Source organism: Lynx canadensis, chromosome C2 (genome assembly GCF_007474595.2).
Source record: "Lynx canadensis isolate LIC74 chromosome C2, mLynCan4.pri.v2, whole genome shotgun sequence".
NCBI classification, from domain to species: Eukaryota; Metazoa; Chordata; class Mammalia; order Carnivora; family Felidae; genus Lynx; species Lynx canadensis.
In genome coordinates, this window is record NC_044311.2 from 14392456 (window position 1) to 14420415 (window position 27960).

Consider the following 27960-nt stretch of genomic DNA (forward strand, 5'->3'; position numbering starts at 1 on the left):
TGCTGGTTAAAGACCTTTTCTCCATGTCACAATAATTTTCTTCACTAACTTTCTAAACTATTCACATTTGCAATTACTTGTAATTATTCACATGACATCCTGTGGACTCACGGATCCAAAATGATCACAAGTCAAACTCTGTTCATGTAGGTTAGAATCTGTATATGAAATATGACAAATTAAGTATGGACTGATGGAATACAGAGAAGAGAGAGGCTGCTGAGAAGTGTGAAGTTTGTGTGCCATGAGGTCAGTAATTTTCTGAACAGGAAAGAGGGACAGGGAGTAGGATAGGATAAAAAGGGAATCAAGGTTTAAGACTGCAAGAGCATCCTTGGGTTCATCATTTCCTAAGAATCTTTGGCCCACTAGAAAAGAATTTGAAGGGGCGCCTGGGTGGCGCAGTCGGTTAAGCATCCGACTTCAGCCAGGTCACGATCTCGCGGTCCGTGAGTTCGAGCCCCGCGTCAGGCTCTGGGCTGATGGCTCGGAGCCTGGAGCCTGTTTCTGATTCTGTGTCTCCCTCTCTCTCTGCCCCTCCCCCGTTCATGCTCTGTCTCTCTCTGTCCCAAAAATAAATAAACGTTGAAAAAAAAAAAATTAAAAAAAAAAAAAAAAAAAAAAAAAAAGAATTTGAAGGCTGACCCAGATAATTTGGGGCTCCACTTCCAAGATGGAAGTAAAAGAAATAAAGTTTCAGAAATAGAAAACACACACATACCCACAACCAAGAATAACAACAAGCTTATAGTTCATATGGAAGAGTGCTCTAGATGGTGAAGTACGTAACTTTAAGATACACAGAATGAACTGAAGACAGAAGTAAAATCCACATGGCCTGTTGCCACGTGCTACTTTAAGGAGCAATTCTGTGTCTGGCCAATCCCTTCTCAACCTTGCCTGCACATTCAAATCACCTTGGGAGCTCTGAAAAAAAAAAAAAAACACAAACACAAAAACCAATACCTTTCTTTGTAGAGAGTAGCCTGTGCACTGGTATTTTTAACATTCCCAGGTAATTCTAATGTATAGGAAAGGTTGAGGACTACTGATCTAGTGTGAGAGGATAAAATCGTAAAGGCAGGGCAGAGGTTCTACCATAAGAATATGACAATTTGAATCTCATCAGGGAGGATGTGAAAGAAAAAGATAATACAGAAGAAACTACATGAAGCCTTTATCAGTGAGGTACTGAGTAAATAGATCCACTCTGAAAATCATGGGGTACTAATGAAATTAGAATTCCTTAATAAACTCAACCACATGTAAGGCAACCATAAGGTCTCATCTCGAGGACAAAATAAGAGAAAAACAAAAATACCTTTTTCACACTAGTACATAAAAAGTGCGGTAGGTCAAACCTTCAATAAGATCAGAATTTTTCAATGTTTCAGAAGTTTAAATTTTATGAGCCTGGCATATCTTTGGGAGATATATTGGGCAAAGAACAGGATGTAACATATCTTAAGTTTTTACCCTGTATTGACACAATCTAGGATTCAGTGAAATCTCCAGCTCCTTTTAAAGTGGGTATTAAAGAGGGCACTTGTGATGAGCAATAGCTGTTATATGTAAGTGATGGGTCACTCAGTTCTACTACTGAAACCGTTATTACACTATGTGTTAACAAACTAGAATTTAAATAAAAACTTAAAAAAAATAAGAGGTATCAAATGATAAAAAATGAACAAATGAAGAATTGAGAAGGGACGAACGGAAAATTAAGCAGGGAGAGAAGAGAATAAAAGTATAGGAAGGAGAAGCAGAAGAACAGAGGAGTCAACAGTAGTAAAGACAGGGAGAGCTTTCTATCAAATTCAGCTTTCATATGACATGGCCAAGGGCATATGGAGAAACTGGTCTTTACTCTGTTACCTCCACACCAGGGTGACAGAAGGTGGCTGAGACAGGTTTTGAGGTAGTGTCCTATGATCTGAACTTTCATGAGGATTAAATGAGATCATATAACAGCAAAAGAAGAAGGAGGAGGAGGGAGGAGGAGGAGGAGGAGGAGGAGGAGGAGGGGGGGGGGGGGAGGGGGAGGGGGAGGGGGAGGGGGGAGGGAAAGAAAGAGAAAGAAAGAGAAAAAGAAACAGAGTTTCAAATTTCCAAATATAGTCTTGACTCTTCTCAGATGATCTACTTCGTGTAGGCAAGGGGTCTAACTGCATTAATCTGCACGGAGTTGGAATAAAATTGCTCCTACTGGTCCAATAAAGGTATCTTCCACCACAGTAAAGGGCTTTTGTCTGGAACAGCCAGAACAGAAAGGAAATTATCTGAGCTCAAGAATCCAATAGGCTTAGAAAGACAATTCGAAGAGTGAGACAATTAATGCACGAAGAGCTGGGTTCTAATCACGTATTTGATATTAACCCATGGTTTGAACTAAGGTTAGTCAATTACCTAATCTCTTACAGAAAGGACACTGAAAAAGATGACATTTAAAGATTCTCCCCATTACTTAAATTCTATGTAATACTTGGCTCTTTGGCAGTGTTACTGACTAGGGAGGTGTAAATACGGGGTTGAACTAGAGAAATAATTTACAGTAAGCACATGGCAAAGTTTAGAATGTCCAGAGGAAGCTGAATTTGTGCATGGTGACCTGAAACTCTTACATAAATATGTCCTAATAAATCCAATTAAGATTTTCTCAAACTTTGCTAATAGAGATATTTCGAATTAAAAAGACATCTAATAGTATGGATTCAGACTTAAATTTGTGCTGTATTTTTTAGTTTGGTTATCATTACAACTGGCTTTGGGGTTATGGTGCACAATCAAAGGGTTAAAAAAATTCAATGCAAACACATTATTCGTTCATGCATTTTAAAGGTAAGGGTATGAGTATTACATCAGAATGCAGAATAAAACTACGGGGGGGGGGGGGGGAGGAGGTGGAAGAAGCCGCCTCCCAAGGTGAACTTTCAAATTAGGTCAGCAGAAATCAACTGCCATTAAATTAAGAGAACATGCTGCTCTTTAGCTATTTCACCATTCTTAGATCAAAGAAGGTTTTTCTTTAGCTCTGAGGACTCAAAATGTTGTATTTTAAAAATGTGACAAATCAGTCTAGAGAGGATAATAACACGTGCCTAAGGATAACTGCAAAAACGAAAAAAAAGCTATGTCACAGTTAACTCTGTGGAAGTGCCACACTGCAGTTCATCCTCATCCTCACTCAGTAGCCTGACACTTTTCATAAATGCCAGCGGTTATGCTACAGCAGCCTGAGACGGGGTGTCCCTTTAGCTCTGGCAAACACACATCACTGCCTGTCACTTTAATGAACAATACCTTCTAGTTTTAAAAGAATGTAGAAAGCCAGATTTTAGGAAGGAAATTTATCAGGATGTCCTGTGTTCTACTGTAGAACTAACCTTCTTTCAACTGTGTTTGTATCGAGTCTCTTCCTGGGAAGGGAGGAAAGAAGAAAGGAGAGAGGGAAGAAAGTAAGGCAGGGAGGAAGAAAGGGCGGACTTCAGATGCTTCTGGTTTCTTACTGGAAAACAAATCTAAACTCCTGTTGTAGGTTTTTTAAGGCACTCCAAAATCAGGCTTGACCCCCAGTTGTTACTGCTCATTATCCCTCAAACGCACTGCTGGTCTCCTAAGGTCAATCTCCCTACTGCTGTATAGACCCACTATACCCACTACTACTTCAGGGCTTTCAATCCTGAATCTATGGTGAAAAAGGCTTTTCCAGCATCCCTGAACTCACCCAAATCATCAGCCACCCTTTAAGGTCCACTTCATAACCCATGTTCTTCTTTCAGTCTCACTTGACTAAATCAGAATTCACTGGCTTTTCTTTTTTCTAAACTAACATGCAGGTATTTCATTATAAACTGCTTTATATGATGTAATTCTATTTTATGTATGGCTGGTTTCTCTCTCATCCAACCAGACAAATTTCTTAAAACCAAGTCTCCTTACTCTGCCTCTATAACACTTCTCACAGTGTTGAACATGTGAAAGGCAGTCAATAAAGATGTAAGAAGAATGCTACTAACATGAACTATGTAAATTAAGAGCAGTTTTTTAAAAAAATGTTTTAAAAAAGTTTCAGCAAGTATCTGGTTATCTTCTTAATCTTCTTTATTTTTATTTAAAAAAATTTTTAATGTTTATTTTTGAGAGAGAGAGAGAGAGAGAGAGAGAGAGAGAGAGAATGCAAGCAGGGGAGGGGCAGACAGAGAGGGAGACACAGAATCCGAAGCAGGCTCCAGGCTCTGAGCTGTCAGCACAGAACCGGACGCAGGGCCTGAACTCACGGACCGCAACATCATGACCTTAGCCAAAGTCGGACACTCAACCGACTGAGCCACCTAGGCACCCCTATCTTCTTAATCTTCTCGGTCTAAATCCAATCAAGAAATAATTGCCAAATATAAAATAATTCTAGAAAACTTAAGAAAAAGTGTAGCTTTTAAAAAATTCTTCTTTAAAGACTTTATGTTTAAGTAATTTTTAGACCTAGCGTGGGACCCAAACTTAAATCTTGAGATCAAGAGTCACATACTCCATCGACTGAGCCAGCCAGCAGCCCTGAGAAAAAATTTTTTAAATCACCAATACTTCCAACACCTAGAAGTAACTTCTGCCAGCATTACTTTATAGCCCTCTTTCTTCATAATTATTAGTCATAATTAGTAATCAGCCATAACTTCAATTTGAATACTTACTCGTACTTATTAAGTAAGTAATCTGACTGCTTATTAACTAAGCATCTCCCCTGCTTAAACTCAGGAAGAACAAGGGCTGAATCTGCTTCTGTCACATTGATGTACACAGTGTAGTGTATGTGAAATGCTTGGTTCATGGGAGGTGCTCCAGGTTTACGGAATGGGTTAGTTTTGGATAGCCCTTCTTGTGTCTTCTCATGTAATTAAACCAAGGGTCAGGAAATTTTTCAGGCAAGAGTCATATGGTAAATATTTTAGGATTTGTGAACCATACGGTCTCTGCTGCAACCAGCGACTCTGCTACAGCAGTCACAGGCAATACTGAAGTGATGGTCAGAGCTGTGCTCCAGTAAAACACAGAGACAGGCACTGGGCCAGACTGTGCCAGGAGACTGTAGACTGCCAACGTCGGAATAAAAATAACGTATTGTGTCTAGTGACTCATTGCAATGATGGGTTTATTAGGATTGCAAACGCATACATATCATTTCCTTTAACATTTTTTCTAATTTTTTTTAATGTTTATTTATATTTGAGAGAGAAAGAGAGCGCGAGTGGGGGAGGAGCAGAGAGAAGGAGATAAAGAATCTGAAGCAGGCTCCAGGCTCTGAGCTGCAGCACAGAACTGGACACAGGGCTCAAACTCGTGAGCCGTGAGATTGCGACCTGAGCCGAAATCAGACACTTCGCTGACTGAGGCACCCAGCGTCCTATAACATTTTATATTATCAACCAGACTCTGTTGACATCTAAGTTTGGGCAATATTCCATATTCCATACAATGTGGTACTGAACATACGATGCGTATTTTATTGAACATCTCTGATCATTTCCTTAAGGGACATCGCTACCGCTGGAAATGCTAGGTTAAGCAATAGCCATATTTATGAATTTTTGTTAGAAAAAAATACTCATAAGCTAGAGGAGCTTGGGAAGATAGTGAAGCAGGAAGACCTGAGCTCACCCAGTCACACATTTACAACTACACATCATCCACATTCCAGTCAATAAACCAGAAAGCAGTGGGAAGTCTGGCAGAACAGACTCCACAACTAAACGTAGAGAAGCAGCTGTATCTGAAAGGTTAGAAGGTCAGAAAGGTGGAGGTGGTTATCTGCAGGAGGGAGAAATCTGTGGACGTGGAGAGGGCAAAGAAACCGGCCCTTGCACCTGGGAGCTCATGCAGGAAAGACTAACTCCCATGTTTGGTTTTAAAAGCCAAAGGGGCTAAATTCAGTGAGTTTATTAAAAAAAAAAAAAAAAAAAAAAAAAGTGGGACTTGAAGCCTGGAGCTTTAGAAATCAGCTGACTCAGCACGGGGCAAGCCTGGAGGGAGAGTGATAGGTGGGTCACTGCCCTTCAAGGCAGGAATCAAGGGGGACCTACCTGAGGGGCTCAGCTGGCTAAGCATCTGACTCTTTGACTCCGATCAGGTCATGATCTCACAGTTCATGAGACTGAGCCCCCTTACTGTAGCACAGAGCCTGCTTGGGATTCTCTCTTCTCCCTTCTCTCTGCCCCATCCCCACTGTGGGCACACATACACCCTCTCTCTCTCTCAAAATAAATAAGTAAACGTTTAAAAAACCTGCTTATCCTTGTGATATTGTGATTCACGATAAAAAAAAAAAATACTTAAAAAAAAAAGAAAAAGAAAAGAAACAGCAGCCTGAGCAGAGAAGCAACATAAAAAGTTCAGTTTACAAACCATGGTGGCAAACAGGAGACAGATCTATTAATACTGACTTCAGGGGGGTGGGGGCAGGCAGGGACTCCTCCTAAAATGAGGGAGCTGGCAGGCACCATTCCTCCCCCCACTCGCCAGCATAAACACAGGGGCATGTACGGGAGGTGGGGCTGCAGGCACCTGCTACCTAGACCGCTAGCAGTGTGCCATGCCCCCCAGGCTCTCCTGAGGACTTGCCCACTCAAAGCCCGCTAGCATTGGTCCTGGGCTCAGGACAAATTTTGTTGGCATATGTGTACCACATCCACCACCAGATGCATAGCTACTGCTGCCCACAGCACCCAAACACGCACCCCCAGCTATCAAAGCACATTGGGCCCAGCCATAGCCAGCCATCATCTCATGCCCCACCTAGCCTCACACCAAGGGCAGCAGCATTTTTGTAGATCAGGCACAGGACTAGTGGTCCAGAGCAAATTTTACTAACACCACCATCCAGTTGTCAAATACCCCAGCAGGCACACCCCCTAAGAGCTTGCCTGCCTGGGTCCCACTAAAAACACTGAGAGCAAGCATAGCCCACACAGGCAACGACCTTCTGCCTCCATTCGTTCCACTGAAAGGAAAAGTGACTACAACAGCAGGGCGTAAGCAATACACATAGGGTATTTTCCTGAAGTGCCAGGTTCTGGAGAACAGGGGACACTGCACTGCAAGGCACCCAAGGATCTCTTCCGCACAAAGTCACTACATTCAAGATAGAAAGACACAGCTGACTTTCTTAACAGAGAAACAGATACAAAGAGGCAGGCAAAATGAGACAGAGAAATTTATCCCAAATAAAAGAACATGCAAGCCAGAGATCTAAGCAAGACAGATACAAGTAGCATGCCTAATAGAGAATTTAAAGCAATGATCATAAGGATACTCACTGGACTTGAGAAAAAAATGGAAGATAAGAGTGAGACCCTTAACACAGTGATAAGGAACAACACAGCAGAGATAAAGGGCTCAATAAATGAAATGAGAAAGATGCTTGCTAGCCTGGAAAGTAAGATGGAAGAAGCAGAGAAACAAATTAGTCACCTAGAAGACAGAGTAATGGACATTAACCAAACTGAACAGAAGAGAGGAAAAAGAATTATGCAAAATGTGACTAGACTTGGGGAATTCAGGGATTCCATCAAACATAATAATACTCAGATTATAGGAGTGCCAGAGAAGAAGAGAGAAAAGAGGGCAGAACATTTATTTGAAGAAATAACAGGTAGAAACTTCCCTAATGTGGGGAAAGAATCAGATATCCAGTTCCAGGAAGCACAGAGAACGCCCATCAAAATCAACAAAAGCAGATCTATATCAGGACATATTATCATTAAATTGACAAAATATAGTAATAACGAAAAAATTTTTAGAGCATCAGGACAAAAGAAAAACACTAACTTTTAAGGGAAAACCCATAAGGCTAGCAGATTTTTCGACAAAAACTTTGCAAGCTAGAGGGAGTCACATAATATATTCAAAGCGCTGAATGAGAAAAATCTATAGCCAAGTAACTATGCCGCAAGGCTATCATTCAGAATAGGAGAGGAAAAGTTTCCCAGACACACAAAAACTAAAGGAGTTCATGACCACTAAGCAGCCCTGCAAGAAATATGAAAGGGACTCTGTAAATGGAAAGGAGAGATCAAAAATGAACATAAAGGTAGGAAACACAAAAGCAGTAAAAATGAGTATTTCTGTAAAAAATCAAACATTCACAAAAACAGAATATAAAATATAATAACATATGCCTAAAATGTGGGGAAAAGAGAAAAGAATGGGTTCAAAGTGAAATGACCATCAACTTGATACAGACTGCTGTAGAAGAGGTTACATACAAACCTAATGGTAACCACATATCAAAAACCACTAATAAATATGCAAAGAATAAAGAGAAAGAAATCCAAATATATCACTAAAGCAAATCAGCAAAACAGGAGAGAAAGACAAGAAAGGATCAGAGAAAATCTTCAGAAACAACCACAAGTTAGATAATAAAATGGCAATAAACACATATCTATCCAAAATTGCTTTGAATGTAAATAAATGTTCCAATCAAAAGGCATAGGGCGTCAGATTGGATACAAAAACAAAACCCATCTGAATGCTGCCTACAAGAGACTCATTTCAGACCTAAAGACACCTGCCGATTAAAAGTGAAGGGACAGATAAACATCTAGCATGCAAATGGATGTCAAAAGAAAGCCAGGGTAGCAATACTTATATTGGACAAAATAGACTTTAAAACAAAGACTGTAACAAGAGACAAAAGAAGGACACTTTATAATAATAAAGAGGACAATCCAACAAGAAAATATAATTGTAAATATGTGTGCACCCAACACAGAAGCACCCAAATACATAAAACAGTTAATAAACATAAAAGAAAGTATCGATAATAATATAATAAGAGTAGGGGACTTGAACACCCACTTATATTAATGGACAGATCAACTAAACATAGTATCAACCAAGAATACCAATAAGGTGAATGACACAATGGAACACATGGATTTAACAGATATATTCAGAACATTCCATCCTAAAACAATGTAATATACATTCTTTCCAAGTGCACGTTGGGCATCTTCCAAAACAGACCACATATTAGTCCACAAAACAAATCTCAACAAATTTGAGTCCACAAAACAAAAACAAACAAATGATATGTGGTTACCATTCAACAAATTCGAGAAACTCAAAATCAAACCATGCATCTTTTTTGAGCACAAGGCTATGAAACTAAAAGTCAACCACAAGAAAAAGTCTGGAAAGACCACAAATACATAGAGGTTAAATAACATGCTACTAAACAATGAATGTATCAACCAGGAAATAAAGAAAGTACATATAAGCAAATGAAAACAGAACAGTCCAAAACTGTTGGGATGCTGCAAAAGCAGCTCTAGGAGGGAAATTTATAGCAATACAGGCCTACACCAAGAAGCAAGAAATATCTCAAATAAACAACCTAACCTTACACCCAAAGGAGCTAGAAAATAAACAAAACCTAAAACCAGAAGAAGAAAGGAAATAATAAAGATTAGAGCAGAAATAAATGATACACAAATTTAAAAAAATAGAACAGATCAATGAAACCAGGAGCTGTTTCTTCAAAAAAACCCAAATCAATAAAACTGATAAACCTCTAACCAGAATTATTAAGAAAAACAGAGAAAAGGACTCAAATACATAAAATTATAAATGATTTTGTATTTGTAAACACAGAAATACAAACAATTGTAAGAGAATATTGTGAAAACGCATATGCCAACAAATTGGACTACTTAGAAGAAATGGATAAATTCCTGGAAACATATAAACTACCAAAAATGAAACCAAAAGAAGTAGAAAATTTGAACAGACCAATAATCAGCAAAGAAACTGAATCACTAATCAAAAAACTCCGAACACACAAAAGCCCAGGACCAGATGGCTTCACAGGCAAATTCTACCAAACATTTAAAGAAGAGTTAAAATCCATTCTTCTCAAAATATTACAAAATATAGAAAAGAAAGGAAAACTCCAAAATTCATTCTACAAGGCCAGTATTATCCTGATACCAAAACCAAAGACACCACTGAAAAAGAGAACTACAGGCCAATATCCCTGATGAACACAGATGCAAAAATTCTCAATAAAATACTAGCAAACTGAATCCAACAATACATTAAAAATATTCACCATGATGAAGTGGGATTTATTCCTGCGTTGCAAGGGTGGTTCTATATTTGCAAATCAATCAACAGGGTACATCATATCAATAAAAGAAAGAATAAGAACCATATGATCATTTCAATAGAGCAGAAAAAGATTTGACAAAGGACAATATCCAATCATGATAAAAAAAAAAAAAAACACCCAACAAAATAGGCTTAGACTGAACATACTACACCATAATAAAAGGTCATTTATGAAAAACGCACAGCTAACAACTTCAATGGAAAAAAAACTGAGAGCTTCTCCCCTAAGATCAGGAGCAGAACAAAGTCACCACTTCTATTTAACAGAGTACTCCAAATCCTAGCCACAGCAAACAGACAACAAAATAAAGGCATCCAAATCAGTTAGAAGTAAAACTTCCACTATTTGCAGATCACATGGTACCTTATAGAGAAAACCCACCAGACTCCATCAAAAAACTGCCAGAACTGATAAACGAATTCAGTAAAATCACAGGACACAAAATCAACGTACAGAAATCTCTAGCATTTCTATATATCAATAAAGCAGCAGAAAGGGTCCAATTATTATTGTATCCAATAATAATTAGGAATAATCTTAACCAAAGAGGTGAAAGATCTTTACTCTGAAAACTAAAACACTGATGAAAGAAACTGAAAAGAACACAAAGAAATGGAGAAATATTCCATGCTCATGGATTGGAAGAACAAATATTGTTAAAATGTCTATACTACCCAAAACAATCTACGTATTTAATGCAATGCCTATCAAAATACCAATTGCATTTTTCACAGAACTGGAACCAAGAATCCTAAAATTTGTAGAGTACCACAGAAGACCCCAAATAGTCAAAGCAATCTTGAGAAAGAAAAGAAAAGCTGGAGGCATCACAATTACAGACTTCAAGTTATATTACAAAGTGACACAAAAATGATACTGGCACAAAAACAGACATAGAGACCAAGAGAACAGAAAACCTAGAAATAAACCCACAACTATACGATCAATTAATCTTCGACAAAGCAGGATCTGTTGGGAAAAGGACAGTCTCTTCAACAAATGGTGTTTGGGAAAACTGGACAGCAACATGCAAAAGAATAAAAGTGGACCATTTTCTTACACCATACACAAAAATAAACTCAAAATGGGGGCGCCTGGTTGGCCCAGTCAGTTAATCACCTGACCTTTGCTTTTGGCTCAGGTTATGATCTCACTGATCCAGTGGGTTAATTGTCCAACTCTTGCTTTTGGCTCAGGTTATGATCTCACTGTCATGGGATGAATTGCTGAGTCAGGCTTCACACTGGGCACGGAGCCTGCTTAGGATTCTCCGCACTCCCCCCCACTCTCTCTCTCTCTCTCTCAAAAATAAATTAATTCATTAATTAAACTCAAAATGGATTAAAGACCTAAATGTGAAACCTGAAATCATAAAAATCCTAGAAAAGAACACAGGCAGTAGTAACCTCTTTGACATTGGCCATAGCAACTGTCTTCTAGATAAGTCTCCTGAGACAAGGGAAACAAAAGCAAAAATGAACTATTGGGACTACATCAAAAAAAGTTTCAGCACAGTGAAGGAAACAATCAATAAAACTAAGACAACCTACTGAATCAGAAACGATACTCACAAAAGACATATCTGCTAAGGGTTAGTATCTAAAATATATAAAGAACTTATAAAACTCGACATCTAAAAACCAAATAATCCAATTTAGAAATGGACCAAAGACATGTATAAAACATTTCTCCAGAGAAGACATCTAGACGGCCAACAGACACATAAAAAGATGTTCATCATCACTTACCATCTGGAAAATGCAAATCAAAACTATAATGAGATATCATCTCACATCTGTCAGAACAGCTAAAATAAAAAAACACAAGAAACAACAGGTGTTGGTGAGGATATGGAGAAAAAGAAACACTTATGCACTGTTGGTGGGAATGCAAACTGGTGCAGCCACTGCAGAAAACACTATGAAATTCCTCAAAAAGTTAAAAAGAGAACAACCTTATGATCCAGCAATTGCACTACTGGGAATTTACCCAAAGAACACACACACACACACACAAAAAAAAATTTCAAAGGGATACAAACACCCCTTTGTTTACTGCAGCATTGTTTGCAACAGGGGAACTACGGAAGCAGCCCAAGTGTCTGTGGATTGATGAATTGAAAAAGATGTGATCTATACAATGGAATATTATTCAGTCATAAAAAAGAATGAAATCTTGCCATTTGCAATGACATGGAAGGAGTTAGAGAGTATTATGCTAACTGAAACAAGTCAGCCAGAGAATGACAAATACCATATGGTTTCACACATATGTGTAATTAAAAAAAAAACAAAACCAATGAGCAAAGGTGGGGGTGGGGAGAGAGACAAACCAAGAAACAGACTCTTAACTAAAGAGAACAAACTGACTGTTAGCAGAGGGGAGGTTGGTGGGGATAGGTTCAGTAGGTGATGGGGATTAAGGAGCTCACTTGTCATGTACTGGCTGGTATATGGAAGTGTGAGTAACTCCACCATACACCTGAAAATAATATAACACTGTATGTTAACTAATTGGAATTAAAATAAAAACTTAAAAGAAAAAAATCCATTAACCCTTTTCATGACACTGCGCTGATCTGTATTCCTAGCCAGCAGCATAAATACCTGCTTCTCCAAAACCTCAACATTATACACTACATGTGTTTTCTTACCCACAGATACTTTTATCATGGACAGGATTAGAATTCTATACTCGTTTACTTTTTTCTTATTAGAAAACATTTATAAACAAGGAAATAAATCTTTCTTTAAAAATGTTTTTAATGTTTATTTTTGAGAGAGAGACAGAGAGTAAGCAGGGGAAGGGCAGAGAGAGAGGGAGACACAGAATCTGAAGCAGGCTCCAGGCTCTGAGCTGGCAGCACAGAGCCTGACGTGGGGCCTGAACCCATGAACCATGACCTGGGCTGAAGTCGCTCACTGACTGAGCCACCCAGGCGCCCCAAGGAAATAAATCTTAAGTATAGAACTCAATGAAACAAAGAATATACCTTCGCATCACAAACCAACAAAATACAGAACATTAAAAATCACTCCAGTAAGTTCCTTCAAAGTTCCTTTCCAATCAGTCCCACTCCTACCTAATGGTGCAGTTTGGATTAGTTTAGCCTATCCTAGAACACAGTATCAATGGTGTCTATTCTAGAACATATTTTTAAAAGTATGTGCTTTTATACTTTTTTTATATTTCACTCAGAATAATAGTTTTGAGATTCATCTGTGTAGTATATAATAATAGTTTGTTCAACTGTATTGCTGAACAGTATTCCATCGTGTATGCCACAACTGGACTATCCTTTCTCCTTTTAAGAAATACTTGGCTATTTTCCATTTTTGGCACTTATAAATAAACCACCATAAGTAGTATTATACAGAAATGAAAACCTGTGTTGAAATGATTCGTTTCTCCTGAGTAAAGCTGTTGGGTCATTGTGGGCAGGTATGTGGTTAGTATTTTCAGTGTTTTAACTGTAGCTATTATGCTGAGTATGCAATTCCCATTATATAAAGGTCCTTAGTATACCGTTCTGCAGATCACTGAGATTCCATTCATCTTTTTAAATCATTTTTTATTGTTTATTATTTAAATTTTTTTTAAATGCTTATTTATATTTTTGAGAGAGAAACAAAAGGGTGCAAATGAGGTAGGGGCAGAGGGAGAGAGAGGGAGACACAGAATCCGAAGCAGGCTCCAGGCTCTGAGCTGTTAGTTAGCACAGAGCCCAACACGGAGCTCAAACCCACAAACTGTGAGATCATAACCCGAGCCGAAGTCAGATGCTTAACTGATTGAGCTACCCAGGCATCCCTATTTTTTTTTTTAATGTTTATTTAACTTGAGAGAGAGAGAGAGAGAGAGAGAGTGTGTGTGTGTGTGTGTGTGTGTGTGTGTGTGTGTGTGTGTGTGTGTGTGTGAGAGAGAGAGGGATGGGCAAAGAGAGAGGGAGAACGAAAGTTCTGAGCAGGCTCCACACTGTCAGTGCAGAGCCTGATGCAGGGCTCAAACTCACTGGGAGATCAATGACCTGAGCCGAAATCAAGAGTCAGATGCTTAACCAACTGAGCCACCCAGGCATCTCTCCTCTTTTCCTTGCCTTTTGTATTTCAGTTGATCTATCTTTAGAGTCATAATTCCTGCCATTTCCATTCTGAAGTTCTTACATCAGACACTGTATTTTTCAGTTGTAAAATTTTGATTTGGGCCTTTTTTTATTATTATTTTGAATTCTCTGTTAAGATTTACTCTTTTTATTCATGGCAAGTATACTTTCCTTTACATTCTTAAGCAATTCCAATAACTGATTTAACATTCTTCTCTGATTCCAACTTCTTAGTTATCTTCAAGTTAGCCTCTGTTGATTGCTTTTGAGAATATATCATGTTTTCTTGTTTCTGTGCACATGGAATAATTTGGCATTCTATCATGTATGTAAAATGTTTGGATTCTGTTTTCTTTTTAATTTTTTGTTTACACTTATTTCTTTTTGAGAGACAGAGCACAAGTGGGGGAGGGGCTGAGAGAGAAGGAGACACAGAATCCAAAGCAGGCTCCAAAGCAAACTGTCAGCACAGAGCCCGAGGAGGGCTCAAACCCACGAACTGTGAGATCATGACCTGAGTGGAAAATCACTCAATTGACTGAGCCACCCAGGTGTCCTAGATTCTGTTCCTTTTTGGGGGGGAAAAAATTTTTTTTTCCTTTTTCATTTAAACAGTTAATTTTATTTGCTGATCTCAAACTGTGGAACCTGAAGTACCCTGCAAGGTATAGTGATTCTTTACCCTTAACCGAGTGGCTTGGAATTTGCTCCACATGTAGTTTAAGACTGAGCCAGAGACATACACAGAGTTTATACACCATGAGGCTCACCTTCTCTAGCTCTCAACTTGCTGGGATTTATCCCTTCCCCTCCTCTTACACTATCACGCACAAATACCAAGTTTTCTAAGTAGTTACACCAAACCCTGTTTTTGATCCTTCAGACCAGTAAGACTAGAGGGTTTTATTTTGTTTGCTTATTTGGTCAGAGTTGTAACCACCCTACAGGGTGGAGACCCACCTGGTACTATTCCCTTCCTTCACTGTGATTCCTCTCCGATTTCCACTTGCTTTCTTGTCTACTCTCCAATGTCTTCATATAGTTGTTTTTATATTTTGTTCATAGTTTATAGTTGTTTTCTGCAGAAACACATGTGCAATAACAGCTACTAGGCCATGCCAGAAGCTAAACTTCTGTTACGGACTTTTAAATCACATCAAGTTTATAGGTTACATATAGTACTGTAGGGTGTGTTTTGCAATGCACTCACTGAAAGTAAAAGCAACTATTTTTCTTGTTTAATAATATGTAATTTGTCAGGGCACCTGAGTGGCTCAGTCAGTGAAGTGTCCAAGTTCGGCTTAGGTCATGATCTCGTGGTTTGTGGGTTTGAGCCCCGTGTCAGGCACCATGCTGACAGTGTGGAGCCCGCTTGGGATTCTCTCTCTCTCTCTCTCTCTCTCTCTCTCCCTCTCTCTCTCTCTGCCCCTCCCTGACTCATGTTTTCTCTCTCAGAATAAACTTAAAAAATAGTAATAAAATTTAATTTGTCCAAAAAAACCTTTTGTGCTCTGCTTATTTTTTAAATTGGATGTTCACCAATTCCTTACAGGTAAGAAGTCTATAAATTAAGGATAGCAAACCTTTGTTACACATATTACAAATATATTTTCCTAATCTGTGAACTTTCTATTATGTTTGTAGTGTATGAACATAAAAAGGTTTTATTTTTTATATTTAAAGTTTTGTATTATTAAATATAACATCTGATTCTTTAAAGTTTTTTTTAAAAAACTACATGTTCATTATGGAGAATTTTCTAAAAATCCATTCTATAAAAATAAAAATTACCCAGCATTCCTTCTTTTTACTCTCATACCCTTTTATGGCTGTTTTTTTTAAACATCAGGTATACTTCCAGTCATCTGGAAGTCTGTTTAACATTTTCTGCTGAAATTGACATTATATACATTGTATGACCCAGAAATCCCATTTCTATGCTATAAATCATAGCACATCCATATAATGGTACTATATGCAATGAAAATGAAGGAACCATTACTACTTACAAAAACATGGATGAATCTAACAATACAATGTTGAGTAAACAAAGCTAGACACCAAAGATCACACACTGTATGGTTCCATTTAAATCAAAACAAAGGCAAATTAATCTATGTAGTTCTCAGGCAAAATGTGGTTGATTTTAGCAAAGGAGAAAAGGGAGAGCAATTAAAAGAGGGCCCAAAAAAGGCTGGCTTCTGGTAATTTCTATTTCCTGACTTTAATTCTGGCTACACATATATGTTTACTGTCAACAATAATTCATCAAGCTACAAACTTGTTATTTGTGCATGCAAGATACAAAAAAGCTTATGTTTTCATTTTGAAGAATATGAAAAGGCTATGCAGAGGAAAGAAACCTATTATCCACCTTCTTTATCCCATGTTTCCAGATACTTACTACATTTTGGATGTATTTTTTTTTCAACATATATTTATAATGGTATTCGAATTATACCAGGTACATGATATTTTTAAAAACTTTAGAGACACAGAGAGAGAGAGATGGAGAGTGAGTGGGGGGGGGGGGGGGCCCAGCACAGGAAGGGGAAGAAGGGGAGGAGGGAGGGGGGGGAGAGGGGGGGAGAGGGGGAGAATGTCAAGCAGGCTTCAAGTCCAGTGTGGAGCCTTGATGCAGGGCTCAATACCACAACCATGAAGTCATGACCTGATCCGAAATCAAGAATTGGATGTTTAAATGACTGTGCCACCCAGGCACCTGACGCTGTTTTTGATTGATCCCCTTCATAGTATGCGAGGCAGCCGCTTCCAACTGATTAAAGTCAGCATAGATAAACTATATTTGCAATGTCTGACAATTAAATGGTATGTTAATTCCAGCACTAAGCTGGGAATTAAGATACCTGGATTCTAATATCAACTAGGACATATTAACAACTCCTACGATACTAAATAGGTAACTTAATCTCTTCATTGTGGTAGGAGACCATAACCTCATATTCCCCTCAGTACTTAGCACCATTATTTTCCCCACTAGTACTGAAGCATAGTTTGTTAAATTAACAAATCAGCACAATTATGATTTGCTCTGGAAGGGAAGTGGTCTATGTGGAATCTTAAAGGAAAACCAAGAAATAAAAATGTTAGCTTTTAATCTAGCATCGTTCAAGTTAAAATTGTGTGCCAAATGTACACTAGGAGAACTTGCACTATTTACATAAAAATACTGGAAAAACACCAGAACCACCGCAGTTGGATAAACATTCTACTCCTTTGTTTCCCTTTAAAACAATGATTAACTTTTACTACTGTTTAATACAATGGTTTCAAACTTACATGCCTAATAGACATCTCAAGAGTTAACCTGTCCAAAACTAAACTCTTAATATATCAATCACTAAAAACTGAACTAAAATAATAATATTTCTCCACACACATTCTTCCTCATCTCTGCTAACTACAATTTCATCCTTTTACTTGTTCAGGACAATAATAGGGAGTAGTTATGTCTTTCCTTGCGGCCTCTTATCTTCAAATTATATCTTGGATGTGCTCATTCTATTTTTTAAGGTTTATTTGGAGAGGGAAAGAGAGAAAGTGCACACAAGTGGGGGAGGGGCAGAGAGAGGGAGGGAGAGAGAAAGAGAATCCCTAACAGGGTCTGTGCTGTCAGCACAGATCCCAAAGCAGGGTTTGATCTCATGAACCGTGAGATCATGACCTGAGCTGAAATCAAGAGTTGGACACTCAACTGACTGAGCCACCCAGGTGCCTGGGATGTGCAATCTCATCATCTCCACTGCTGCCACCCTTTTAATCCACCATCACTTGCCTCTTGGATTACCACAATCACATTCTTAAACTGGTGTCCCTGATTCTGCCCTTGTCCCTACTGCATTTATACTTAACAGAGCAGTTGCTATTAAACAGTAAATCAGACCCTGTCTCTCTCCACTGCTCTAAGCCATCCGAGTTTTCCATTTCTCTCCCTAGTACCTGTAAGTCCTCGGTACTTTATTCTGCCCCCAATCACCCGGCTGAACCCCTCACTTTTCCCTCTCCTCACTCATTCCACCTCACCACAGTGATCTTTCAGGTGGTCCTCAAACATGCCAGCTCTGTCTAGTGCTTCAATGTCTGCAAGTACTGTTCACATCACTCTTCCCAGAGACGCCTGCACATCTCACTCCGTCACCTGTCACAAATTTTGTGCAAACGTCCCTCGGTGAGACCTACGTTGCCCACCTACTAAAAACTGCTGCCCCATTCTAGCACCAGTGCTCCCCACGGCCCTCACTCAACTTTAGTTTTCTCCACATCACTTGTATTTACTTATAATAACCTACAATATTTATCTCCCTCCGTTGAAATGTAAGGTCCATAACAGTAAAAATTTTTGTCTGCTTTATTCACTGTTCACATAATGGTGGCTAGGAAATACTCACTAAACATTTTTGAATGACTTATGTTCCATATAACCGTCAGGTTCCATTCAACTGTTTAAAGGAACGTGAAAAGTCTGTTTTTGCTTATAAAAACATATTTTAGTGATACAATCATTGACTGACACTAAAATATTTGCAAACAGTATTATCAAATATAAACACACTGGAGAAAACCAATGTATTAAATATATTAAATATATTAAACATATTAAAATATTAAAATATATTAAATATGATGCCAGATAAACTTGTTTATGGGCCTCAGATTAAAATTTCTGTATCTGGGGGCGCCTGGGTGGCGCAGTCGGTTAAGCGTCCGACTTCAGCCAGGTCACGATCTCGCGGTCCGGGAGTTCGAGCCCCGCGTCAGGCTCTGGGCTGATGGCTCAGAGCCTGAAGCCTGCTTCCGATTCTGTGTCTCCCTCTCTCTCTGCCCCTCCCCCGTTCATGCTCTGTCTCTCTCTGTCCCAAAAATAAATAAACGTTGAAAAAAAAATTAAAAAAAAAAAATAAATAAATAAAATTTCTGTATCTGTTTAATTGAATGGTACTCCAAAAATCTGAGTATAATTTCTCTTAAAGTGAAATATTTAAAATTCTTATAGCAAAACCACTGAAAGGAAAGGTATAGGAAACCAGGAATATAATAAAAACTTGCTAATGAAGTAATGGCAGAATAGTTAGCTTATATTTTGTATTAATATTTATTCACTGTAACGATATTTCTAAGTTTCAAATTATGTAATTCTTTGCTTTTGTGTTCAAATGTACACTTTTCACACTTAAACCTTCAAAAATAAGTTGCATAAATTAGCTGTTTAAAATATTAAATTCATCTGCCCCGACAAAATTCCCAGCTAAGTCAGTCATTTAAAGATTTAGCATTTAAAGGTTTAACTTACTTCAAGGCTCCTGGGTGGCTCAGTTGGTTAAGTGTCCTACTCTTGGTTTCTCGGCTCAGGTAATGACCTCATGGTTTGTGGGATCAAGCCCCGAGATGGGCTCTGTGCTGACAGTGCAGAACCTTCTTGAGATTCTCTCTCTCCCTCTCTCTCTGTCCCTCCCCTGCTCTCACTCTCTCTCAAAATGAACATTTTTAAAAAAGATTTAACTTACTTCTAAAACAGATTGCACTTTTCTCTGTGAGAAGAAAACTAGCCAATTTATTCAAGACTATTTATGTACAATTATAATTTTATTACACAATTGCCTTGTTATTCAGAAACAAGACAGTCATAATAAGCCATTAAGTCCTACAATACAGGCATGAATTAACAAATGTAACTGAGAACCACTAAATCAATGAGTAACGACCGCTACATACTTTGCTCAGTTGTTTTAAAAACAATTCAGCTGTATTTGTCAGATACAGGTCTATTACATGCAGCGAATGTCATGACAGCAGGCCTGATAGGCATACACAGAAACTTATTGGCAATTAATTTGTATTACGTCCATGGCAGACAGGGGGGAAACATGGTGGGACTGACGCTGCCATCCTCAGAAAAGCCTGTTTGTACGGTTGGCCTTTAGCCGGTGCCTGACAACTTGGATTTTGGGAGTGTTCCCACCATTCCCTAATTGCTAAGAGTGGCTCACCGTGTCTAAACTGTTTGTGCAAACCATATGGTTTATGCTGAACACCTGCTTTCCTTCTGGGAGTCTGAAATTTTGGTAATGCTAACCAAAGGATGCCCATGTGACAAACTCCTCATAAAAACTCTGTTTCTAATGGGTTTCCCTGCTGGACAACATTTCACACATGCTGTCATAGTTCAACACTGGAGGAATTAAGCACATCCTGAGCGACTCTATTGGGGAGAGGACTCTTGGAAGCTTGAGCCTGGTTTCTTCCGAACCTCATCTCATGTGCCTTTTTCCTTTGCTGGTTTTGCTTGTGTCCTTTGCCTGTAATAAATCTTAGCCATGAGTATGAGTATGTGATGGGTCCTGTGAGTCCTCTTAGCAAATCACCAAACCCAGCAGGGGTTGTGGAGATCCCTGCCACAGTTGCAGGTGCAGAGTTCTTCTCCGTAGAGCTGTACCTTAATGCTCTGCATTTCTATATATTTTTCTATATATTCTCTGTAGAGCTGTACCTTACTGCTCTATATTTCTTAGAGTACATAGCATAACCTTATACATAACAGATATGAATCATGTTTGGAGATTTTATATACTACCCTCCTAGTCTATCCAAAATAGCTGCATTTCCACTTCAGCGTTCGTCAACATTGGTGAACTACTAAATGGCAAAAATATATGTGGCAATAATAGCACCATTCAAACAAAGGAAAAGTTTTTGGCAGGTTTGAGTAACACAGTTGGATAGATTGATTACTTTGACCATCTGCAGTCTACAGCCCTCCAATTTGTTTTACGAATGTTTTGGTAGTTTTCTGCCTGTAGACATCCTAAAGAATATCCAAAGTATTCTTAATTTGGTTTTATCATCAGCTCACATTCTTTGGGATTCAGCAAAATGTGACGTATTTAATTGCATGTGACTGACAGAAGTCAGGCAGTTTTTCAAGCTTCTGTGTTCACTACTGCTCTGGAATGTTTCAAAGAAGTGAACAATCCATGCTTCCTTATGCTTTATGTAATTTCTTTAGAAGTAACCCCACCTGGGGCACCTGGGTGACTCAGAAGATTAAGTGTCCACCTCTTGATTCTGGCTCAGGTCAGAATCTCACCGTTTGTGACTTTGAGCCCCACTCAGGGCTCTGCACTGACAGTGAGGAGCATGCTTGGTATTCCTTCTCCCTCCCTCTCTCTGCCCCTCCCCCCCGCTCTCTCTCAAGAATGAATGGATGGATGAATGAATGAACATTAAAAAAAAAAAAAAAACAAAAAAACAAAAAAACAAAAAAAACCAAAAACTAACCCAACCTCTTGGCCAGAAGATCAAAAAGACTGCAGAAGACACTGATACAGAAGAAACATTAAAATAAGGTAAAAGAAGACCCAAAGGCTGAAAGGAGTTAGTGGGCAGGAGGATACACCTAGGTTAAAGACCGATCCAGGCCACCCCTGTACATCCTGTACAGGCCACCCCAGTACATCCCAAGAGTACTTTCTTGGTCTTGAAGTGTCATAGCAATAACAACAAAAAAAGCGTTATTATATTTAAAGCAAAATTCATTATCAAACATGGAAACTTTATATCAAATGCCAACTATACAATTCAAAAAAAAGCAACAAAACAATGAATTTTTACAAAACAGCAATTCAGGGACTCTACCTCTCATGGACTATTTCCAGAAGAGAAACTATAACATTAGAATTCATACTTGACTAATATATACATATGATCTACAGTATATATATGACAAACTATACATTACATACAACATATATGACAAGTGATATTACTAACATAGAAAACAGAAATCATGAAATTACTAACATAGAAAATATAAGTCATTAAATTAGCAAAGAGTCAAACACATGGAAAAAGTCACGGGGTGGAAGTAGCCTCCAGAGGTCATCAAAGCATCTTCCTTTTAAAACACCACACGTTGGTAACTCCCAGATCCAAGAAAAGCAATGATTCCGCCATCACACTTGATGGAAGAGAATTTCTGTTTTGGCTTTTGGGAAGTGGGGATACTGGGAGACAGGACATTCTAGAATTTTCCTTAAGTTCCATTCCCAACATAGTCAGTGATCATTGTGCTAACGTCTACAAATGCGCTTTGGTAATTTACGTCAGCAGCTCTATTCACTGTCAATATCACTGGCAAAAGAAGAATATTACGAAGTTTCATTTTCTATCCAAATCAGTTGATCACTTGCTTTTCTGTTGATACATGTCCTACCAACAGTTTATGATCTTGTCAAAGTTTATGTAATAACAAGATCAGGATTTTCAATTCTACATCTAATCTCTAGGTCAAGCTACCTTTACTCATCAAATCAAAGTGAAATTCCAAAAGAAAACGTGAGGAGTACTACTTTTCTTTTCAGAAAGAACACAAAAAAGCCTATTTTATAAAGACAAAGATTGTCATGTCGACACCAGTTTAACACAAACACTGCTTAACTGTCACCCAAAAGCTGAGATTTTTCTTGTTTCAGGTTATAGTTTTCACTATTTTGAAATCGTAAAGTTACTGCGACTTTAGAAATCCACTGTAGAATAAGGATTATGTAATTGTAAATAAAAGTTAAATTTCAGAAGTATTAAGGTATGTAACAATGAAACATTCGAAATGCGATCTGCTACTTAAGACAAACTTTAATTCTGTTTAAACATAAGATGAAATGTGCAACTCAGACTAAATCAGTGTATAGTAAAAACCAATAGTGTATATATAGATAATGAAGGTATCATGGAAACTGGTTAAAAATTATAATGAAGAGAGAACTAGTAAGAATATAGCAACCTGGCTGAAATTGATATTCATTAGGGTACTCGTCACATCAATAGGGAGCATTTGGACTCTGTGGTCTTTATCAGTGTCCCAGCTGGTAATGGTTGAAGGTTAATGCCTTACCCCATTCTGTTCAATTTTCTATCCTAATTAGCCCTCCAAATCTATAGCTGTGAGCACCAAGTGTCTGTGCTCAAAAGAAACTAATTAATGCTAGCAAATTAGATCAAGTCCAAAGATCCAACAGCCAAACTCTTAGTTAAATGCTCCTTGTTAATAGGAAGTGTAGCTGTCAATAACTGCTGTTGGTGACTATAATGAGGCATCTTTCTTTCATTGAAAGTGATTTCATTTCTCTTTGTCCCTGGAAAAGCTGTTCCATTCCCTTCACAAACCTAAGTTGCTGGCAGTCTGACCCAATTCTTATGATCAGCTGGGTTGAAATGACATGCAAAAAATATCAAACAGAAAAGCTTTCCTACATAATCAGGTTTCAGGCACTTAGCAGAAAGTCAGATCACTTATTAAAATTCCTATATCTTTATCCAAGAACTATACAATTAGCACACATAATGCTTTTATATAAAATCCTATAAGTATTTAATAAAGCAAAGGCCGTAAACAGTAAATAAACTACAAGGGAAGTGTCCTGATTCTAAATTACATCTTATTGTTCAGTTCAAATGCAGCTGTTCTGCTACTACTTAAGCATATGATACCAGTGTATGTTCTTTACTAAATCACATGGTTAGGCAGGAAGAATACTAAAGATTATTGTTTATAAAATAATCAGTTTTAGATTCTCTAACTCTGTTTTGGACCACATGGCCTAAAAAAAAAAAATCAATATACGATTATCTATAAAATATTCAAATATTCAAAAACCAATAGTTAAAACATGTTCTCATAGAGACAAATGCATTGAAGTAACCCAAGCAGACCTGAAATTTTAAGATGCTTTCAGTCTTCTGAAGATTTTAAGCATATTAAAAAAAAACAAAAGCTTAACCAAGGCAATGCCCGAAAAACTTAACTTTTGATAAAGAAGTGATGAATCACTAAATTCTACACCTGAAACCAATTTTACCATATCTGTAAATTAGAATCTAAATATTTAAAAAGTGAAGAGTAAACATTTTTCTGTACCATTATGATAGTAGTTGTACAACACAAACTAGTAAATATTTTAAAGTTATACTCTCTTTCCTTCATTTCAAAAACCAAACACACAGTTACATTGACTAAGAGTAAGCAAAGGCAGTTCTGAAACCCAAACTCTAATTATTCTGCATTTTCATCTGAACAGTGTGAGTAAAACCTCAATCTATAATTGAATTAGCTAGGTTTATTTCATTCTAGATATCAGAGTAATGTGTTAAAAACACCATAAATATAGCTCATATTCATCACTTTGGACCAATTATCAGTAATGAGTAAATTTTCCTAGTAGTGACAAGTTAACCCTGTAACTTCATTACACGTTGTTAATTTTTTTCCTCCCTCACCTGAGTCAGGATATTTAGTTAGTTATTTTTTTTAAGTTCTGAGGCAAGTGGAGGATTACCTCTTGAGATGATCAGCATGACACCTGCCAATGCCAGCGTGGCACCAAACCCTGTCTGCAGGTGGCAATGGGTTAATTTCTCCTGACACCTGGGGGTGTGGGTGGAAGGGAGGTGCTCTGATTAAACAACTAATTCATGGTGAAAGCAAAGCTAGTATCGCAGAATGATACTATCAACTTATTGATAATATACTTATTTATGGATGGATTTAATTTAATTCTAATTTATGAATGGCTCTCAAACTGGAATAGGTCATAGGAAGTCATTTAAGAAACAGAAATGATCATCACACAAGGTCCGCTCTGAGAAATTACTCTATCACTGCTCCCATCGATTCCAAAGGTCATTCTCAAAGAAGAGCATCAAAGGGACAGAAATGTTCCCAGCATCCAAACGTTGTTGACACAGTCCCGAAACACAGGTGACAGAGCCTGGCTCTCCTGTCGAAAAACTTGCTATGGAACTGCAGCCCATCGTCCTCACAAAGAATCACTGAGGTCCCTCAAGGAGGAAGAGACTACAGGGAAAAGTGGCTCCGCGGCCAGAAAAACAGTCTACATCAGCAGAACTTTGCTACTTCCTTTAGATGGCCATTCCATGAGGTAGAATTTCTTAAAAGGGCATTTCTGCAGTAATACTGCGTCTGCTTTTCTAATTACCCACCATTTGTGGTCTCATTTTTCACCTTCTGCTCCGTTTACATTTTTTCACTAAATGTTATATATTAATCAACAATTAGCTCTAGATTTATAGAATACAGGAATAATTCACGTTAAGAAACATTTTCCAAAGAAAATATGTGCGTGTGGGTGCCTAGTGCATGCATTTACAGAAATATCTTTCACTCAGAGATGTAAAATACAGAGAAGTAAAAATAAAAACAAAAACAAAAAAAACCCGGCCTCATTGTAAGTAATACTGGGATTCCATTAACAATTCAATAATAGACAATGACCTCAAAGAAAATCATCTTAGAATATATATGTCTGTGTGAATATGTTGATGAAGAAAAAACAGGTACATGTTACATTTGATGTTTCTTCTTTCCCTATCAAAATCGCCAGAATAACTTGTTTCTCTAAAATACTCATACCAAGTTTTTCTCTACATACAACTGTACTTCTGGGAAAAAATATTTTTTCTTAGTAATTTGGGAGAATATTTTTAAATTGTAAATGAATTGAACACCGTCTGGAAGTTCTGAAAGCTGAAATATTGGTATCTCAGTGAAAGGGTGAGAAACAATTCATACATATTAATTCATTGACTATTTGACTCTAAGGCTAAGGATTAAATTCAGATCATATTATAAAAAATGTATTTGATCTTTATATGAATATTTGAATCTTACCTTGAACTTGTTCAGAACATCTCTCTCGGGCTTTCTCTCTCATTATTTTAGGGATCAAAACATCCTTTTCGACATGTCTGAGATGCTGCTCTGGAAAAAAAAAAAGATCTTTCTTTAATATAGTGAAGTTTCAATTAAATCACCAGTTTAGGGAAGAAATAAGCACTCTGGTTTATTCAAAATAAAAGCCTATACAAACATACTAAAAACTGACTCTTAAAACCTCATAAAATTGTGGCTATTTTCGTCACTAAAAATCATTCTAAATATTTCTTATACACAACGGAAAAAAATGTGGGACATAGACAGTGTCTTTCTAAAAATTTCTGCAAGCTATATTGTAACACTTTATTTGAGAACATATTCCACGCAATCTTGTCAAAATTAAAGTCATAAACTAAAACAGTATAATTTTGCTTTTTAATACAATCCACAAAAAGAGAATTTTTATCAATAGTGAGATCCAAGGATAGATGAAGAGATCCAAGATTAAGAGATTCTCAACCTGGTAATAAGAGTAGCCTAAGAAAGAAAGAACCGTCAGAAGAAGAAAAAGTAGAACTACGTGTGCACATAAAAACAGCATGTGAGATTTCTGTGCATTTTAAACAAAACTACCACAATTAGACTAAAATGATAGACAGAACACCTGCTCCAGGGTCCTACCAGTGTCTTAAATTCATAGAGAGTCCTGAAAAATAAAAGCTACTCCGATGTAGCTTGGGCCGGTGTCGTCAGAAAAATCAAAATGATCAGGAATCTCTTTGAAAGACAAAAGGCAGATGAGATCAGATTAAAGGAGGTAATCATATACCCACAGGTTTTTCCGAGGGAAAAAACTGATGCCAAAAGTACGTACTGCTCCATGCACCGAAGCAGCAAACATGGGCAGCAAGAGACTTCCCTGAAGAAAACCAAAGCATAATTGGTTGAAATACCTCAGTAGGAGCAAATGGATCACCTCTTCTGCTGCCTCCAGACCCATGGGTAAAAGAAGTAAATACATGTATCTATCCCCAAAGGATCAGAAAATTTCCCAGTATCTAGCGACACCTAGGAAGACCAGGAACCCCTCCACTTTCCCTGGTACTATGTGATTCCTAACAATCTCTGGATGCAGGCAGCTACGAACTGATAGAGAATCTGCAGACAGTGTAAAAGGGCATGTCAAAAAGCAAACAAAATCAACAATAAAACAGCCGAGGATCACCTAAATTTGATGGACAACACAGTGAAAGGGAGAAACCAACTGTAATGAATCAATAAGAATCGAAATCTTGAGAAGAGAGTAAAAAAAGAAAAAAAAAGATTTTAGAGTAAGTAAATATACTGAGGTAAATAAACAGATGTGAGTCCTCAGACAGAAATGAATCAAAGATTACCTACGTGCACTTTGAAATGTCTGAAGCTCAAAAATCCGAAAAGCTTCAAAAGGGAGAAAACACTACCCTCACCGTGGAATGGGCATCAGATTTACATCATGTTTCACTGGCAAGCCATGGATGCATGAAGACAACGGAGAAGTAACCTCAAAGTTCTGATAGTGCATTATTTTATAACCAAGAATCCCCAAACCAATTAAGAATGAAGTTCAGGTATGAAGGGACTGGAACATTTACCTCTCGCATACCCTACTGAAAAGAAGGGTATTGTTGTCTGATAAGCCACCAATCAAACATAGTGGTATAAAACAAACATTTTGTTATAGAGAGAGATCCTACAGGTTAGTAATTTGGAAAGGAAAAGCAGAACTGACTCCCCTCTGCCTCACAGTATCTGGGACCTCATCTAGGAAGAGTCAAATGACTGGTATTGACTTCAACAGCTGCAAAAGCTGAGTCTGGAAGACCTACTTCGAAGAGGACCTCTTTCTTCACTTGTGTATTTGACATCTGGACTGAACTGGCTGACAAACGGGCCCAGTGAGGACTGTAAACTACAGCACCTACACAAGGCCTCTCCATTCGGTTTGGCTTGGCACAGTAACAGGTAGGT

General features: G+C 37.9%; 1 protein-coding gene across 1 annotated transcript in view; it reads right to left on the reverse strand.

The window, feature by feature from the left end:
• The window catches only part of CMC1 (C-X9-C motif containing 1), a 98385-nt gene that overhangs the window by 36416 nt on the left and 34009 nt on the right, over positions 1 to 27960 (reverse strand). Inside the window, exon 4 of the mRNA XM_030330129.1 lies at positions 25966 to 26055. Coding sequence (XP_030185989.1) covers positions 25966 to 26055 — 90 coding nt within the window. The remainder of the gene's footprint in view (positions 1 to 25965; positions 26056 to 27960) is intronic.